The sequence below is a fragment of the Martes martes genome (assembly GCF_963455335.1).
Source record: "Martes martes genome assembly, chromosome: 4".
Taxonomy (NCBI): Eukaryota; Metazoa; Chordata; class Mammalia; order Carnivora; family Mustelidae; genus Martes; species Martes martes.
In genome coordinates this window covers 129,152,774-129,172,239 of record NC_137891.1, presented here as the reverse complement: position 1 = coordinate 129,172,239, position 19,466 = coordinate 129,152,774, and the positions used below count along the sequence as shown (strand labels likewise).

Genomic DNA, 19,466 nt, shown 5'->3' with positions numbered 1-19,466 from the left:
ATAGAATATATATATTCAATTTGATATATATGTATCAATTGATACATATATAATATAAATATATATATTCAATTTGATATATATGTATCAATTGATACATATATAATTTAAATATATATTCAATTTGATATATATGTATATCAAATTGATATATATATATATTCAATATCACATCTTCTTTATCCATTCATCTGTTGACAGATACCTAGGCTTTTTCCCACAGTTTGGCCATTGTGGACATTACTGCTATAAACATTGGGGTGCCCATGCCCTTCAGATCACTACATTTGTATCTTTGGAGTAAATATACAGTAGTGCAATTCCTGGGTCATAGGGTAGCTCTATTTTCAACTTTTTGAGGAACCCCCATACTGTTTTCCAGAGTGGCTGCACCAGCTTGCATTTCCACCAACAGTGGAGGAGGGTTCCCTTTTCTCTGCATCCTCGCCAGCATCTGTCATTTCCTGACTGGTTAGTTTTAGCCATTCTGACTGGTGTGAGGTGGTATCTCATTGTTGTTTTGATTTGTATTTCCCTGATGTCAAGTGATGTGGAGCACTTTTTCATGTATCTGTTGGCCATTTGGATGTCTTCTTCACAGAAATGTCTGCTCGTGTCTTCTGCCCATTTCTTGATTAGATTATTTGTTCTTTGGGTGTTGAGTTTGATAAGTTCTTTATAGATTTTGGTACTAGCACTTTATCTGATATATCATTTGCAAATATCTTCTCCCATTCTGTCAAGTGTCTTTTGGTTTTGTTGACTGTTTCCTTTGCTGTGCAAAAACTTTTTTTCTTGATGAAGTCCCAATAGTTCATTTTTGCCTTTGCTTCCCTTGCCCTTGGCAATGTGTCTAGGAAGAAGTTGCTATGGCTGCGGTCAAAGAGGTTTCTGCCTGTGTTCTCCTCAAGGATTTTGATGGATTCCTGTCTCACATTTAGGTCTTTCATCCATTTTTAGTCTACTTTTATGTGTGGTTTAAGGGAATAGTCCAGTTTCATTCTTCTGCATGTGGCTGTCCAATTTTCCCAACATCATTTGTTGAAGAGACTGTCCTTTTTCCACTGGATGTTCTTTCCTGCTTTGTCAAAGATTAGTTGACCATAGAGTTGAGGGTCCATTTCTGGGTTCCCTATTCTGTTCCATTAATCTATGTGTCTGTTTTTGTGCCAGTACCATACTGTCTTGATGATTACAGGATTTTCATAGAGTTTGAAGTCCAGAATTGTTATGTCACCAGCTTTGGTTTTCTTTTTCAACATTCCCCTGGCTATTCAGGATCTTTTGTGGTTCCATATAAATTTTAAGATTATTTGTCCAAATTCCGTGTATGAAGTTGTTGATATTTTGATAGGGGTTGCATTAACTGTGTAGATTGCTTTAGGTAGCATAGACATTTTCATAATATTTGTTCTTCCGATCCATGAGCATGGAACATTTTTCCATTTCTTTGTGTCTTCCTCAATTTCTTTCATGAGAATTCTATAGTTTTCTGAGTATAGATTCTTTGCCTCTTTGGTTAGATTTATTCCTAGGTATCTTATGGTTTTGGGTACAATTGTAAATGGGATTGACTCCTTAATTTCTTTCTTCTGTCTTGCTGTTGGTGTATAGAAATGCAACTGATTTCCATGCATTGATTTTATATCCTGACACTTTATTGAATTCCTACATGAGTTCTAGCAGTCTCGCAGTGGAGTCTTTTGGGTTTTCCACAAAAAGTATCATATCATCTGCAAAGTGAGAGTTTGACTTCTTCTTTGCTGATTCGGATGCCTTTTATTACTTTTTGTTGTCTGATTGCTGAAGCTAGGACTTCTAGTAATATATATATATATATATATATATATATATATATATACACATATATATATATATATTTTAAGATTTTATTTATTTATTTGACAGACAAAGATCACAAGTAGGCAGAGAGGCAGGCAGAGAGAGAGGAGGAAGCAGGCTCCCTGCTGAGCGGAGAGCCCGATGCAGGGCTCGATCCCAGGATCCTGGGATCATGACCTGAGCTGAAGGCAGAGGCTTTAACCCACTGAGCCACCCAGGCACCCCCTTCTAGTACTATAGTGAACAGCAGTTGTGATAGTGGACATCCCTGCTATGCTCCTGACCTTAGAGGAAAAGCTCTCAATTTTTCCGCATTGAGAATTATATTCACTGTGGGTTTTTCAAAGATGGCTTTATGATATTGAGGTATATATACCCTCTATCCCTGCACTGTGAAGAGTTGTTTTTTTTTTTAATATTTTATTTATTTGACAGACAGAGATCACAAGTCGGCAGAGAGGCAGGCAGAGAGAGAGGGGGAAGCAGGCTCTCTGCTGAGCAGAGAGCCTGATGTGGGGCTCGATCCCAGATTCCTGGGATCGTGACCTGAGCTGAAGGCAGAGGCTTTAACCCACTGAGCCACCCAGGCGCCCCTATTGTGAAGAGTTTTAATCAAGTAAGGATGATGTACTTTGTCAAATGCTGTTTGAGAGCATTGAGAGGATAATAATCTATTGAGAGGATAATACGGTTCTTGTCCTTTCTTTTATTAATGTAATGTATCACACTGATTGATTTGTAGATGTTGAACCACCCCTGCATCCCAGGAATAAATCTCACTTGGTTATGGTGAATAATCCTTTTAATATACTGTTGGATACTACTAGTTAGTATCTTGGTGAGAATTTATGTATCCATGTTTATTAGGGATTTTGGTCTTTAAATCTCCTTTTGGGTGGGGTCTTTGTCTGGTTTGGAGATCAAGATCATGTGGCCTCATAAAATGAATTTGGAAATTTTCCTTCCATTTCTATTTTTTGGAACAGTTTCAGAAGAATAGGTATTAATTTTCTTTAAATGTTTGGTAGAATAGGGAAGTTCTCTGCTATAATTTGCTCCATATACCTTTTGTTCCTCTATTTCTTATTCTGGGATCCCAATTACTCTAATATTGTTTCACTTTATGATATCACTTATCTCTCAGATTCTCCCCCCATGATCCAATAGTTTGTCTTTTTCTCAGCTTCTTTATTCTCCATCATTTGGTCTTCTATATCGCTAATTCTCTCTTCTGCCTCATTTATCCTAGCAGTTAGAACCTCCATTCTTTACTGCACCTCATTAATAGCTTTTTGATTTTGACTTGGTTAGATTTTATTTCTCCAGAAAGAGATTCTCTAGTATCTCCCATGCTTTTCTCAAGCCCAGCTAGTATCTTTATAATCATTATTCTGAACTCTTGTTCTGACATCTTACTAATGTCCATGTTGATTAGCTCCCTGGCAGTTGGTACTGCCTCTTGTTATTTTGAAGTGAATCTTCCATTTTGTCATTTTTTCCAGAGAAGAATAGATGAATGAGAGAACAAAATGCTAAAAGGGTAACAAGGACCCCAGAAACATATACACTAAAAAAATTAGAAGAGACCCAAAACCGGGTGGAACAGGAAAAAAAAAAAAAGAAAGAAAGAAAAGGAAGAAGAATATGATCAGGCTGGTGAATAGAAAAGAGCCATACACTAGATTTTTGGTGTATTTTGGTCTGTTAGAAGAAACTGCCTCTCAAAATTTTAAAGAAAGAAAAACTTATATATATACAAAAATAAGGTTAAAGACAATGGAGGAATGGACTATGAAGTTAAAAATGAAAATTTAAGAAGATTTTAGGAAAAGATAAGTTGGTTGAAAAAATAAAGAAGAAAAAATAAATTAAAAAAAGAGAAATATTATGATCAAGCAGGTGAATAAAACAAAGTCATACACTAGACTTAGGGCATATTTTAGTTAGAGGAATCTGTATCCCAAAATTTTGAAGAAAGAAAAACTTACATATGTACAAAAAATAAGGTTAAATACAAGGAAGGGTTAGAATATGACTGTAAGAATGGAAAAAAAAAAAAAGATGTTCACTTGATCTTAGCCAAAGGCCGAGAAGCGATGAAAAAAAAAGATTTTAAAAAAAGGAATTGATAAGTTGGTTGAAAAAGGAAAGAAGATAAATTAAAAAAAAAAGAAATAGAACAAGAAAGAAATAAAGGAAAGTAAAGTAAGAAAAAAAAAAAACTTTGAAAGACTAAAGGATCGTGGGAGGGAAGAGTCATGAATTCTGTGTGCTGTATTCCCCTAGCACTGGAGTTTTACAGTTCTCATTGATTAGTAAACTTGGTCTTGGCTGGATGTTTCTGATGATCTTCTGGGGGAGGGGCCCACTGCAGTGATTCTCAAATGTCTTTCCCCAGGGTGGAATTGTGCTGCCCTTGCCAGGAGCTGGGCTAAGGAATCTGCTCAGTAACTTTTGTCCCCTGGGGTCTTTCTGTATAGCTTTAGAGGTCAAGAATGAAAATGGTGGCCTCCCAATCTCTGGCCCTGGAGGAGCAAGAGTTCAGGGCCCCAGTCATCAGTGAGCCCTCAGAGAAAAGCAATCACTCCTCTCTTCCTGGTCTCTGGTCACACTCCATGCTCACCAGGCCTGTGACTGAGCATTTGTATCTCTGGCATATGGTCCTGTTTGGAGTCTCCAAACCATGTAGATTCCTTCAGTGCACTCTCCTACCACTCCTCCTGGGAGAGGAAGGATAGTCTCCCCAATCTGTCACTGTTGGGTCCCTGCTCAACAAGTAGTGGTCTGACTGTGCTGCAGATCATGGTTTATGGCAACCCTGAGCTGAGAGCCCACTCCTTGGCTCACTCTTTGCAGCCAGCTTGGCTCTAATACTTGGGAGCTCTGCTGCACTCAGGTTTATGGGTCTTTCTGTGACCCTGAGGATTCTGAGGCCACACTGTCCCGGGGGGGTTCCATCCCACCTCCCATTCCCCCCCAACCTTCACCCCCGCTTAGCTGCTGGAGTGACATACCTCACCAGAGTAGACTTCTAAAAGTTCTGAATTTGTGGTCCGCTGCTCTATCACTTGCTGGGAGCTGGCTGATGGAGGCTCCCTCCCCTTCATGGTCTATCTTCCCATATATCACCTCAGAATCATTTCTTGGCACATCCTACCTTCCAGAAAGTGGTCGTTTTCTGTTCGTATTGTTGGTGTTATTCTTTTCTTCGATCTCCTGTTGAATTTGCAGGTGTTCAGAATGGTTTGATACCTGTCTAGCTGAATTCTGGGGACCAGAAAAAATTTAGGTCTCCTACTCCTCTGCCATCTTAGATCCAAGTTTTTCCATTTCCATGTTTTTGGCAATGTTTCTTTCTTCTTCTTCTTCTTCTTCTTCTTCTTCTTCTTCTTCTTCTTCTTTAAGATTTTATTTATTTATTTGGCAGACAGGGATCACAAGTAGGCAGAGAGGCAGGCAGAGAGAGGAGGGGAAGCAGGCTCCCTGCTGAGCAGAGAGCCCGATGCAGGGCTCAATCCCAGGACCCTGAGATCATGACCTGAGCCAAAGGCAGAGGCTTTAACCCACTGTGCCACCCAGGTGCTCCTTGGCAATGTTTCTTTTTCTTTTTTTTTTTTTTTTTAAGATTTTATTTTTTTATTTGACAGAGAGAGATCACAGTAGACAGAGAGGCAGGCAGAGAGAGAGAGAGAGAGAGAGAGGGAAGCAGGCTCCCTGCCGAGCAGAGAGCCCGATGCGGGACTCGATCCCAGGACCCCGAGATCATGACCTGAGCCAAAGGCAGCGGCTTAACCCACTGAGCCACCCAGGCGCCCGGCAATGTTTCTTGACTACCTCTTCCTTATGATCATAAATAACCTGTCAAGATTTTCCTTGATACAAAAATAGAGATTTCATTATGTTTGGCCAGATTATTGCCACAGTGTTAATTAACTATGTTAGCTTCCTGGAATTTACTTTGCAAATCCAGACATACTGTGCTGAATAATTACCAAAGGTGCAGGACTAACTTCTGTCTGCAAGTTTTCATGAGGACACGAAGTTAGACTTTTAAAACCTCTATAGGGGCACCTGAGTGGCTCAGTCAGTTAACTGTCCAATTCTTGGTTTCAGCTCAGGTCATGATCTCATGCATCATAAGATCAAGCTCTGCATCAGGCTCTATACTCAGCAGGAATCTGCTTGTATATTCTCTCCCTTTGCCCCTTTCCCTGCTCTCTCTCTCTCTCTCCTTCTCTCTCTCTGTATCTCATTCTCATTCTCTCTCAAATAAATAATTTTTTTAAAAAATTAATAAAATAAAAGCCCATATAGTTTGCTATATTAAGGCTATGGAACCAAACCCAGGAAACTCTGCACCAGGATTCTCTACTAGTACCTAAGATTTTGGGTGAATTTCTCTCCTCAGCATCTCTAAAATTTACTAACATTCCTGGTTTGCCAAAAAGGGCCCTTCCTTACCACCTATAAGACTGGAAGCCTGTGCCATTCCAGTTTTACGGGAACAGTGTTGTAAGCATTGACTCACCATACACAGTCAACTTGTTTGTGTGGGTTTTTTTTCAATAATGTGCTTGCCAAACATGTTTACATGATAATTATTCTCAAATATGACATTCCAGGTATAGCCTTGGTTACATAACCAATTTGTTTAATTATATCCTAGTAAACAGGAGTACAATTTCATTTTGAATATTGCCATAAAGTGTAAGGAGGTTCAGAAAATGTTTCTTAATTCTAGGGAGACAGTGAGAATCAGACACCATTTTAAACTTTTGGTTTACAAAAGCACAATCCACTAAATTGAGGAGAGCCTAAGAATGAAAAAGGGCTTCCTCATATATCCATAGAAGCAGAACATCACAAATGCATGAACAATATTCCAAATTATGTAACCCTGATTAAGCTCCCCTCATTGGCTCATTCGGTTCTCTATAATTGCTGGCTCTTGAGTCAGTAAACTGCTTTCAAGAAGCTTCTCCTTCCAGACTAAAGAGTCTTAAATCCTGACAGTCTAATGGTATGTTGTAAAATTTGTCTAAGCTATGTCCACTTGGAAGTCTGTACCCAAAAGACTAATCTTAGAAGTAGCTATCAATTGTTCAAAGTAATGGATTTTTCCATGAGGCTTTAAGACTCTCCCTGAATGTACAAACTTTGGCCTGTAGCTTATAGTAGATCCTTCAAGCTGGCATCAGAGTAAAACAGAAACTATCTGCAGATGACTGTCTTAGCTCAGGCTGCTATATTAAAACAACAGATTGGCTTCAACCACCAATGTTTGGTGTCTCAAAATTCTGGAGGCTGGAAAGTCCAATATGAGAGCACCTGCCCACATCTGTGCTGTAGACTGTTAACTTCTTATATCCTCACATGGCAGAAATAGGGTCAGAGAGCTCTCTGGGGTCTCTTTGTACAGGCACTAATCCCACCCATAAGTACTCCACATTTCCATGACTTAATTGCCTTCCCAAACCCTCACTTCCTAATACCATCACATTGGGGACTAGAATTTCAACATAAAAAGTTGGGAGGGGGGACAGATACATTTACTCTATTGCAATGACTAAGACTGAAGGTTATAGGTAATAATATATCCAGTAATAGAATGGAAGTAGAAAAAAAAAATCTCTATGAAAGCACAGTGCATAACTGTTTCACAAGAATTTAACCATTATTTCCCCTGAGGGAAATGACATTGGCATATCTCCAGGTCCTCTTCATAAAGTATACAATTTTGGCTATGTTTATATTAATAACATTTTAACTACACAAATATTTAAGCTAAGGAAGAGTGAGTTGATCTGATTTATTTATCAACTTTTCCTATGTTGCTCACACAATAGTGCTGATAATTAAAAAATAATGGAGCACATAAAGTAAACTTAATTATTTCTAACATCTTTTCATGTTTTAAAGCTTTTATTTATTTATCTGACAGACAGGAGATCACAAGTAGGCAGAGAGGCAGGAAGACTGAAAGGAGAACATTTTTTAATTTTTAAAATATTTTATTTATTTATTTGACAGAGAGAGAGAGATTGAACAAGCACAAACAACAGGTAGCTGCAGAGGGAGAGGGAGAAGCAGGCTCCCCACTGAGCAAGGAGCTTGATGTGGGTCTTGATCCCAGGATCCTGAGATCATGACCTGAGCCAAAGACATATGCTTAACCAACTGAGCCACCCAGGTGCCCCTAATATTTTTCTTTTTATAAAGTAAAAGAACAGATTCCCCCACCCTGGTTCTCCCTCCCCCAGGAAATTTCAAAGAAATATTTAGGTGTAAAATAGATCCTGGTCTCTGGGTCCTTGGGATCTAGCCCTGCATGGGAAAGCCTGCTTTTCCCTCTCCCTCTGCCTGCCACTCCCCTTGTTTGTTCTCTCTCCCCTCCTGTCAAGTAAACAGATAAAATCTTAAATAAAAAGAAAAAGATTGCTGCTTTGAATATTCATGCACATAAGTCACTTCATACTCAAAGGACTGTATGTATTTGTAGGATAAATACCTAGAAATAGAATTGCTGAATGTAATTACAAGAATTGCTAGAACATACACTTCCTTTACAGGTAACATTTTATTCACCATTGTACCCCTAGAACCTAGAATAATATTTGGCACATTCTAGACATCCAATACTTATTTGTTGAATGAATTTATAAAGTAGGAATTGAGGCTTGTTTTTTCATTCTTTCAGCAGTTACTGATTTAATCTGAATGGTACTTTTTGGATCTGATGCTTGTATTATTACTTTGAGCATTTCTTTTTTAGGAAGTCTGACCACTCCTTTTCTCCCTTGTTTTTCCTCCCTCTATCACATCCCTCCCCCATCTGACTTAGAGGCAAAACAAAGCTGGGGAAATTACACTAATATTTAGGGCAGTTTTGGTTTTTTTTTAAGACTTTTGAGAGGTATTTGAGAGATAGTGGGAGAGAGATATAGAGCACATAAGCAGGGGGGAGGACAGAGGGAGAAGGCTCAGCGGACTACCAGTTTAACTATGCTCAGCAGAGAGCCTGACAGGGTACGCAAGGCAGGGCTTCATTCCAGGACCCTGAGATCCTGACCTGAGTCAATGTCAGAGACTTAGCCCACTGAGTCACACAGGCATTTAGGGCAGACTTCTTCTTCTCTTTTTTTTTTTTTTTTTAAGATTTTATTTATTTATTTGACAGGGAGAGATCACAAGTAGGCAGAGAGGCAGGCAAAGAGAGAGAGGGGGAAGCAGGCTCCCTGCTGAGCAGAGATTAGGGCAGACTTCTTAAGACAAAAAGTATTAGGGCTAGAGACAGTCATCACTTAATGGTACAAGGATCAATTCACCAGAAATAGATGCTAAACTTACATGCATTTAATAAAGTAGCTTCAAACTATAAATGAGAATATCGATTACAGGGAGAAAAAAAAGAAATCACCATAGCAGATTCAACACTCTTAATTATTGATAGCCCGTATACGTCATTGTGTCAGAACACTTCTCCAAATCGTTACTGAATGTAATACACTGTAAGAGTATAGGGTGCCAATATTTTCTAATGGGTGCTCAAAATACTTAAGTATGAAAGTTCCAAGGAAGCACAAATGAAAATACCTGTTATAACACCCCTAGCAAATCTGAATGTAGTGGGAAGTTTGTGAAAAGAACATGGATAGTTTTATTTATTTATTTTTTTTCAAAAGCAATTTACAAAACTTCCGGCTAGTAGCACTTGCTGAAGAAGTGAAGGGAGTGAGAGAGCCACATTCGTAACAGAAAAGGCAAACAGGAGGGACATGTAAACATTTTCCTTAATATTTTACTTATTTATTTGACAGAGAGAGATCACAAGTAGATAGAGAGGCAGAGAGGGAGGGAAGCAGGTTCCTCGCCAAGCAGAGAGCCCAATGCGGGGCTCGATCCCAGGACGCTGAGATCATGACCTGAGCCAAAGGCAGAGGGTTAACCCACTGAGCCATGCAGGTACCCAGGACATGTGAACATTTTAACATTCACTCAGAAAACATTGAGTACTTCCTACATGCAAGAATTCTACTAATTACCATCCACTCCAGATCTGCAGAGTTCAAGAGCCTCAGGAACAAATTATTTTTTAAAAGTAATTCAGATACATATTACTTAAAGCTTTTTGACACATCAAGGTCACCACAGGACAAGAAAATGACCGCCAGAGAACTTGGGTTCAGGCAGCGAGGACAGCTATGAGCATTTGGCGGGGTCCTAGGGTAGCCAAGCAACTGCTCCTTCCTACAGGCGGGAGTGTGGTCAGCTATGCCGGGAAGGGGCCTGGGGGGAGCTCATGCGCAGGCGCGTGCCGCCTAAATCTACCCAGGAACGGAGTAAAGTTCTCTTTTCTGTCTCAGACATGGTGAGTGCGGCTGTCTCTTACTGTGACTGCGCGGGTGGCGTTTAGGTGGAGTAATACTAAGCAACTCAGTCATTCTAATTGTTTAGCAAGTATTGGAGAACGCTTGGGTTAAGACACCGGCCGTGAAAGGGTTTTGTTTAGGGTTCAGAGAGAGTGAAGTATTACTCAGCGTTTTCTGCAGACCTCGCGGTCGCACGTATGGCTTCTAATTTTATCTAGGCTTCCTCCTAAGAGGCAGGCCTCAAGATTCAACCGCCCGATTTCTTAATTTCTGAAAAAAGCCGGATCAGTCGGTGGTTCTTTTTTTTCCCCTTTCCTTTTTTCCCTATATTTTATGGCTCAAAGTCATTACTGATACATTTTTTGAAGATGCAGTAAATTTTAAGTGGGATCTGATGGAAATTCACTAAATTTTTTTCGGTAATGGTCATGACCTACTTAGAATGAGTTTTAGCTGTCTTGATTACAGTAAGAAATGCGGGGAACCAGAGCAGTATCCTCATTTCCTGAGGGCTTGTTGCAAATGAAGAAACTAAGACTAAAGCTGGATAAGATGAAACTAAAGGAACTTATTGATAAATTGATAACCTAGGATTAGTAAAATTTAGTTTAAGAACTTAACTGCGAATTATGGGCTAGCTGTATTTTATATATAAATATTTTACATTTTAATTTTAATGCTTCAGTTTTCTGCTGCATGTAAACTAAGTTCTGAATTGGCAAGATGGGCTGTTTGTGGTGTTTATTTTACTTTAAGTGAAAGATGAGCAACAACAGATGAGGGTAATAATTTTTCGGGTCAGTGATGAGCTGGCATGTATTCTGAATCCGAAACTGATTATTACTACTTTAGCTCTAGAATTACTCTGAGACCTGAAAAATACCCGAATCTTTAGAAGGGCTTTAGTGCCTAATTTCTTTCTGGTCAGATATCTAGTTTTTATATAGAAAGTTCTGTGTGGCAAGGTGGAATTAAAGTGAAAAGTTCAGATGTATGTTGAATATATACACTGGGGTCAAGCAATAAAAAAATGAACAGTTACAAAGTCACTGCTTTTTTATTTTGAAAGGGCACACCGCAGAAGGATGTTATTATCAAGTCAGATGCACCTGACACGCTGTTGTTAGAGAAGCATGCAGATTATATTGCGTCCTATGGCTCCAAGAAAGATGATTATGTATGTATGATTTTGTGTTGAAAAGTTCGTTTTATTTTGAAGAAATGACATTACGCATGAACAGTAAATGGGTCAGTATTTGTGGCCCCTGTTACTTAAAAACGGTAACTCTTCCATGAGGAGGACTGAAGTTCTCTCCATGAGTGCAGTGAGTGTACCTTGGTATCAGAATTAACCATAGTTCTCAGAGGCTTTGACAGATAAAATAGATTCCCCATCTGCCTAGATTCTTAAGAGGTTTGAGGTAGAGAAGAGATTTGTATTTTTGTCCTTGAGGTATTACTTCCAAGGTCAGTGATGTGTTGGCATGTATTACCTGAATATATGGCTGATGTGTAGTAACACTTTAGCTCTAGAATTACGCTGAGACCTTGAAAAAGTTTTACCTTAAGTTTCAAACCTTGAAGAATAGTTATCCTCTCTGGGGCCAAGTAATGAAACTGAAAGTAAATTTTTCCCTCTAGTATCCAAACAACTGAATTAATTTACCATTTTGGGAAACATTGATGAATTGGTGACTTGTTAAATTCCCTAAGACTTACTCACCAGACTGAAACTTTAACATGTATTGCATTGGTGACTAGCAAAAATTTATTTCTGATCTAGTCTCTGTACCAGTTTTTATGCTCTGAGTAGCTACTGTTAGCTATTTAAACTTTTGCATGCCTTGGCTATTTTGGTTTCAAGTTGTTATACCATTTACTAATAGGTAGTAGATAGGCTTTGTACATAGTCCATATATTAATAGAATTGATACTTGATAAATATGATGTAGGTACTCTGAAAGAAATACTCTGTTCCCAAACTTGAAAAAAGTTGGTATATTTTTTTACTTATACGTCTGGTTAGATCTTAAGAGAGATTAAAGTCCTGTTTGTATTGTTAGTTGCAGGTGAATTTATCATATGCATTGCAGATACTACCCCCTCCTAACCCCCAGTATTGATAGCCACAATTTAAAATTAACACTGATGTTAGGATGAATTGAATTAAACAAGTATGGCTAGTTTTTACGTGTTCCATCACTTTAATAACCCTGCATCAATTCAAACTGGCACATTAAAATAATTGTGTATTTTAGGAATATTGTATGTCTGAGTATTTGAGAATGAGTGGTATCTATTGGGGTCTGACTGTAATGGATCTCATGGGACAACTACATCGGATGAATAGAGAAGAAATTCTGACATTTATTAAGTCATGTCAACATGAGTGTGGTGGAATAAGTGCCAGTATTGGACATGACCCTCATCTTTTGTACACTCTGAGTGCTGTCCAGGTAAATACTAAAATTTAACAGTCTTGGTAGTGTATTCTCTTACCTGAGAATGGAGAAAGTGAACTGGGTATTAGGAACATGACAGAATTGGTATCTGTCAAAAAAGTTTTCCCTAATCTTTTCAAATGAAACCTGTATTTTACAAGGTCAATGATGTGATGGCATGTATTAGCTGAATCCAAAGTTGATGTAAATTGTAAAATTACACTGAGACCTTGAATGATAAAATGTTTATTTTCAGTATATGTAAATAATTTGAAAATCACCAGGTAGAGCTAAGTGGTTTAATTTTGATAATAGTGAAGATCCACGATTATGACTTGAAAGTCTACTTCTGGGGGCGTCTGGGTGGCTCAGTAATTAAGTGTCTTCCTTTAGCTCAGGACTGAGCCCTGCTTTGGACTCACTGCTCAGTGGAAGGCCCACTTCTCCCTCTCCCATTCCCCCTGCTTGTATTCCTCTCGCTGTCTCTAACTCCTGTCAAATAAATAAATATAATCTTCTAGAAAAATACTATAAAGTCTACTATATATGTAAGTTAGTATATTTAAAAGTTTGGAATATGAAGTTAAAATTTATATGGAGGAAATAAATTCTTTGTTACTGGTTTGGGTTTGTTGATAATGCCTGTGGCATAGTAGAAGATAGTCTGCACCTTTGCAAAAAGGTCACAATTTGCATAGACAGAGGACATGCTTGCTTGACAGTTTAAAAGGTAGTTGAGGAAAAAAAAATAAAAGGTAGTTGAGGAAGAACATCATTAGAACAAACATAGCAGTGTTGAAGAAGTATTTACTTAATTTGTTTTGTTTTTGTTACAGATTCTTACTCTGTATGATAGTATTAATGTTATTGATGTAAATAAAGTTGTGGAATATGTTCAGAGTCTACAGAAAGAAGATGGTTCTTTTGCTGGAGATATTTGGGGTAATGTCAGTCTCATTTATGCTACCCAAAGTACCAATATTAAAACCTGTTTGGGTGTTTATTGTAGTGATAAGATTTGTCGAAAGTTTTTAAGTACAATGAGTTGGAGGCTTGCTAATAATGATAAGGAGATTTTTTTTAAGTTTTTGATCTTTTCAGGTCCCACTAAGCAGCTGGTCTTACGGAAGTTAAATGGTCTGCTGGAAGTTCCAGCATGCACTGTGTTAGTTTTATCAGCATACAAGAGAACTGGAACAGAGGGGGCCAGTCTAAAATTTGAGGTAGGTGAAATTTTTTCCCCCAGTATTTGGTGGCTTTGTAAAGTTTTTTTTTTTTTTTAATAAACTATTTAATGAAGAGGGAGAGATATTCAAAAAACTTTACAAACTTACTGGATATTTGAGTGGAGGGAGGGAATAGTACTATACTTGATAAATGTAGATAATCTCTGCTTTAGGGCTGAATACAGTGCAGGCCGGAGAGACCAGCTGCTTCATGGGATGTGAAAATCTACTTTTATATAATAGGGTAAGTTTATTGTCATTGTTAGAAATTGAGTTGTCTTTTTGATTTCTGTGTTACCTTCCCTTTCTGGGTACTCTAAGCAACTTAAGATAATTTTGCTGTATTTTTGGCAAATTTTCTAGTTCTTGGATTTCTTAGAAGTGATTTCACTTCAGATTCAGCTTTCGTCCTGCTAATTGAAGAGTAAATGTTAATCTTGAACTCATGGAAATTTAAACATGGTAGTTGTACGGTTTGTTTTCAGTTAATTGGCATTATATATTAGGATCAGATGCCTCTGGTAACACTTAGTTTTTATTTAATTTCCTTTTTCTTTTAGGAGAAATTGATACAAGATTCTCTTTCTGTGCAGTGGCAACCTTGGCCCTGTTGGTAAGTTTTGAATATTGTATTGGAGTAATTAAGTTCCCATGATTATTCTGGAATTCAGTTGGCTTATTTTTTTTGTTTGTAGGGGAAGCTAGATGCTATTAATGTGGAAAAGGCAATCGAATTTGTTTTATCGTGTATGAACTTTGATGGTGGATTTGGTTGCAGGCCAGGTTCTGAATCCCATGCTGGGCAGGTAATTTATTAATGCAGATTAAAATATGTAAGTTTTGAGGGGGTAAGTGAAAAATTGGGAAAAAATATTAATAGCGGTTTCAGTGTCTGTTACATATGACTGAAGTTAATTTAAATGTAATATGGGATGTTACATAAGAATTGCTTAAATGCAGATAAAGAAAAGCATTTTTATAGTAGTTGTGTATATATTCCCTGTTGGTGGAGGCCCCTGGCCCAGGCAGCATAAGTAGGTTTATTATCATGAAAGATACGTTTTTACTTTCCACTACTTAACTGCCCCCCCCAAACAAAGTTTTGTTTATTTAATCTCTATACCCAGCGTGGGGCTCAAACTCATAACCCCGGGATCAGGAGTTGCGTGTTCTTCCAACTGAGACCACTTTTATTTTCCATTAGTTTTTAACTAAGTAGATGGAAACATTCTTTTCCCTGCCTATTCTGAATACCTGTTTGCTTGTGCCAGAGAGGCAGTTGTATTTGTAAGTAGTATTTGTACTATTGTGCATTGTATCTGTAAGTAGGTGTCCAATAGGCTCTGTAGGTAGAGCATAAGATCTTCATCTTGGGGTTGTGAGTTTGAGTCCCATGTTGGGTATAGAGATTACTTAAAATTTTTTAAAAAAATTTTTGCTTTTTAGCTATGAAGAAATGTTGACAATAGTATTTCATTATAGAATTGGATCCTGGAATTAGTATGTTTGGATTTGTTCAGTTAGGTATGTGATATTTATGTGTTTGCAATTCTGACTTGTTAATAGAAAGCAAGTTTTTAGATATAAATGGCATTTTAATTGAGTAGTTTTTATTATTACACTACTGTTGAAAATTGTTATACACATGTACTTTATGTCTGTAATTTTAGATCTATTGTTGCACAGGATTTCTGGCTATTACTAGCCAGTTGCATCAAGTAAATTCTGATTTACTCGGTTGGTGGCTTTGTGAACGACAGTTGCCATCAGGTGGACTCAATGGAAGGCCAGAGAAGGTATTGATTCATAAGATACTATGTTCTAATAGCTTTATAACTACTATAGCTTCTTGTAAATTGATAATGTGCTTTTACCCCTCCCCCAATTGCAATTTTTCAGTTGTACTTCCTAAAAAATGCTCTTGGCAAAAGTAAAACAGCTGGAATGGAGATACTTATTAATTATGGTATCCATTTAAAAGACTTGAGGAAAAGATGTGTATGCTGCCTTCTGATGTTCTTTCTATGACAAAGCTGTCTTCTGGTCTTTCCAATCATGAAGTGGATTCTGGAGTTACCTGAAGGAAAACAAAAAAATAGCAAATATGCTAGCTTAGAAATACATTTATATTCAGACATAGTATGTATTCTTAAAGGGTCTTTTTCCCTATCCTGAGGATCTTATATTTTCCAGCCATTGAAATGAAGCTGTTTCTTTAAACTTTTAGTTATAGACCTATACCAGGGAAAATTAGTCCTGCATTAAAAGCTTTCTTTAGGGGCACCTGGGTGGCTCAGTGGGTTAAAGTCTCTGCCCTCGGATCGGGTCGTGATCTCAGGGTCCTGGGATCGAGCCCCGCATGGGGCTCTCTGCTTGACAGGGAGCCTGCTTCCCCCTCTCCTTCTGCCTGCCTCTCTGCCTACTTGTGATCTCTCTCTCTGTCAAATAATAAATAAATAAAATCTTGGGAAAAAAAAGCATTCTTCATATCTGGGACCCAATGAGTAGTGTTAAATGAATACATGTATTTTGTACAGAAGTCTCTGTGTCTACTTCGTGGGTGTGAAAGGACAATTAATTTACCAAATCAATGACTTTTAAAAACTACATTGCAAAATTTTTATTTAAAATCCTTATTAAAATTTTTAAGAAAAACTCAATTTTTGACATTTTGATTTGGAGAAAAGGGAATCAAATTTCCCTTTGCACATCAATAGTTCTTTTTCGCTCTCACATACTATGTTCTAAATTGGGTCTGTAAGGGCCAGGTAGTAAATGTTTTCAGTTCTGTAAGATCTGTGAGTCTTGGCAAGTACATAACTACCCTAAAGAGTAGATGGTGCCATAAGAAACCAGTGGGGATAGCTGTGTTTAAGTAAAATAACAGTGGTTACATTTGAATTTGATGTGATTTTCCTATCACAAGACTGTGTTTTTTGTTTTTCTGGGGGTTTTTTTGTTTGTTTTTGTTTTTTAGACTATTTTTAAAAACGATTTACACATATATAAAGAACTTCTTCGGTTGTAGTCTATGTTAGACTTCAAGGGCTATAGATTGCTGGATCCTTGACAGAAAATAAGATAGGGCATGGTGGTGCTTTTGTCTGGGTCATTGTATTTTTATTTTAGATTTGCTTGTTCAATATTTATGAATAAGTTGGGTAGGGAAATACCCACAGGTGGTTTCTAGCTACTTACAGTTCAGTGAAAAACCTGCAACAGTTAGAAAATGGGTCAGGGTTGGGATTGCCAGGAATCTGCACTTACAGTGTAGGACAGTTTTTTATGTGCTTATGAATCACCCAGTGATTTTGTTGAAATGATTCTTCAGTCGAAGGTGAGATATTCTGCATTCTTTAAACCCAAATGACCTGTGTTTGAGGAGCCAGGCTTTAGGTTATTTTTAAGCAAATTACATACATACATACAAATTACATACCTTCAACATAAAGCACTTGTTGAAAATGCTCTGACTAGGGAAATAGAACATATATCACCATGGAGTTCATGAGTGTTAACCACCAGCTTTTTGGATAAGGGGCATTCATTGAAGATAAAATAAAGGTACAGGGATAGTTGTTACTGAGTGCCTAAACTCTGAAACATTTAGTGTGGGTGTCTGTGGATTGAAATGTTTGGTCTTATCCCAGTGATTATCTTTAAATCCAAGTAATTGTATTTATGAATTTTAGCATCTCTAACTGTATGTCAGTATATCCCTTAGTCTCCTCCAGCACCCCATGTTTGGACTAGAGAATAAAATTGTGGCAATTGCTTGTGGTTTTTTCCCTCCTAGTTACCAGATGTATGCTATTCATGGTGGGTGTTGGCTTCCCTAAAGATAATTGGAAGGCTTCATTGGATTGATAGAGAGAAACTTAGAAGTTTCATTTTAGCATGTCAAGATGAAGAAACAGGAGGATTTGCAGACCGACCAGGAGATATGGCAAGTATATTTCTGACATGTTCATGTAATAGTTACATTGCTTTGAGTTACCTTTATGTCATTTCCAGACTTAAAAATGGATGATATTCAGCGTTTTACTTTTTAAGCAGGATACTTTCTAGGTAACTTTTGAGAATATATGAAGGGAAAACAAGTTTGCAGAAATTTCTCATCACTTAATTGTCAAAAAAATTATGTATGGTAAAAGGTCCTATGTTAAAAAAAGTTTGAAGTCATTTTAGAAAACTAAGCATTTATTCAAGTTAAGAAAATACAATGGAATCCAATATAACTTGTTCAGAAGTAGGGTTTTAGAAGTTTTCATTTTTGTAATACTCTATAAATTCTTATTTTTTAAATAGGTAGATCCTTTTCATACTTTATTTGGAATTGCTGGATTGTCACTTTTGGGAGAAGAACAGATAAAACCTGTTAGTCCTGTTTTTTGCATGCCTGAAGAAGTACTTCGGAGAGTGAATGTTCAGCCTGAACTAGTGAGCTAGACACTGATGGAGACGTGAGACATTGCTTAGTATAGTTTTGCCATCTTAACATTCCTGTAAAGTGCTTAACAAACTTAAAAATGACTACTGTGTTAACTATTTTGTACATGAATTGTATTAATTTTAATAAATTAATTATGCATAATGTAAAATAAAGATCTTTATCTTCAGCTTTAGATTTCCTTCCGCAATGCTATTTTTCTGAGTACAGTATTTCATTTCTGCTTCATTGTATTTATTTGTATGTTTCCTTAACAGCAAACTCAGTTTTAAAGAACTATCAAGAAGTCTTTTGTTCTACTTGTTTTTCCTATGTGCTTCTTTCATGTTATATGATAATGGCTAATGTAAATTAATCTATATCAGTGAGAATGTTAATTGATTAAAAATTGATAAACCCATCCATAAATGAATTAAAAGATGCACCAGAATAAACGGCTGTTGAAATTTGGGACTGTTTCATAAGTTTATGGTTACTTTGAATTGATCACAGTAATTTAGGTAAATGGCACATTGCACCATTTTAGAATAGGACAGCATTCTGGACTACATCTTATTTTTTAAACATTTCTATGTCAGAATGCCAGCAACCTATCCAAGGAATTGTTGGCCTTTAAGGAAATAGAAGTTCATAGTTTCCACAATATTTTTTGAAACTTCCAAAAGACTGGAATGAGCACAAGTATTCCGGTACTTTTACATTCTTGATGAAAATAAAGTATCTCAATGAACATTTTTCTTGAAATGGAAGTTGAAATTTTCTCAAGCATGTTGGCAAATTCTAGAAGTTGTTTCAAGAATGATGATCAGTGGGGCTCTTGGCTTGCTCAGTTGGTAGAGCATGCCACTCTTGATCTTGGGGTGGTCAGTTCAAGCCCCACAGTGGAGGTGGAGTTTACTCAAAAATGAGTAGTGGTGGTTTGCTTAGAGAAAATGCTTACATGAGATTCTTGAAATGTCTACCATTATTTTGACAGTTTACTGAAGAGTTTAGGCTGAATTGCCACTATTTTTCTGAAAGTTTGGAATTGGATGGAACATAATCTTACTTAAATGGTATCACTGGAAGTATTTGAAGGAATTTTGAGGATTCCAGTCATTGCATGTGGGTGAACTGTGCTGTTAGACACCTGACTTAG

General features: G+C 37.3%; 1 protein-coding gene across 2 annotated transcripts; it reads left to right on the top strand.

Annotated features, from left to right (window-relative positions):
- Positions 1 to 10,126: 10,126 nt before the first annotated feature.
- On the top strand, positions 10,127 to 18,503 carry RABGGTB (Rab geranylgeranyltransferase subunit beta). 2 transcript variants are annotated; one of them, XM_080802993.1, is made up of 9 exons: positions 10,127 to 10,210; positions 11,281 to 11,388; positions 12,470 to 12,667; positions 13,489 to 13,594; positions 14,439 to 14,491; positions 14,574 to 14,684; positions 15,549 to 15,674; positions 17,675 to 17,824; positions 18,187 to 18,503. In XM_080802993.1, exons 1-9 carry the CDS (start codon positions 10,142 to 10,144, stop codon positions 18,325 to 18,327), a joined length of 1,062 nt encoding a protein of 353 aa, XP_080659119.1. In that variant the 5' UTR covers positions 10,127 to 10,141; the 3' UTR covers positions 18,328 to 18,503. The 2 variants fall into 2 exon arrangements, with proteins under 2 accessions (XP_080659119.1, XP_080659120.1); XM_080802994.1 differs by having other exon boundaries at positions 10,132 to 10,210; positions 14,472 to 14,491.
- Positions 18,504 to 19,466: the final 963 nt, after the last annotated feature.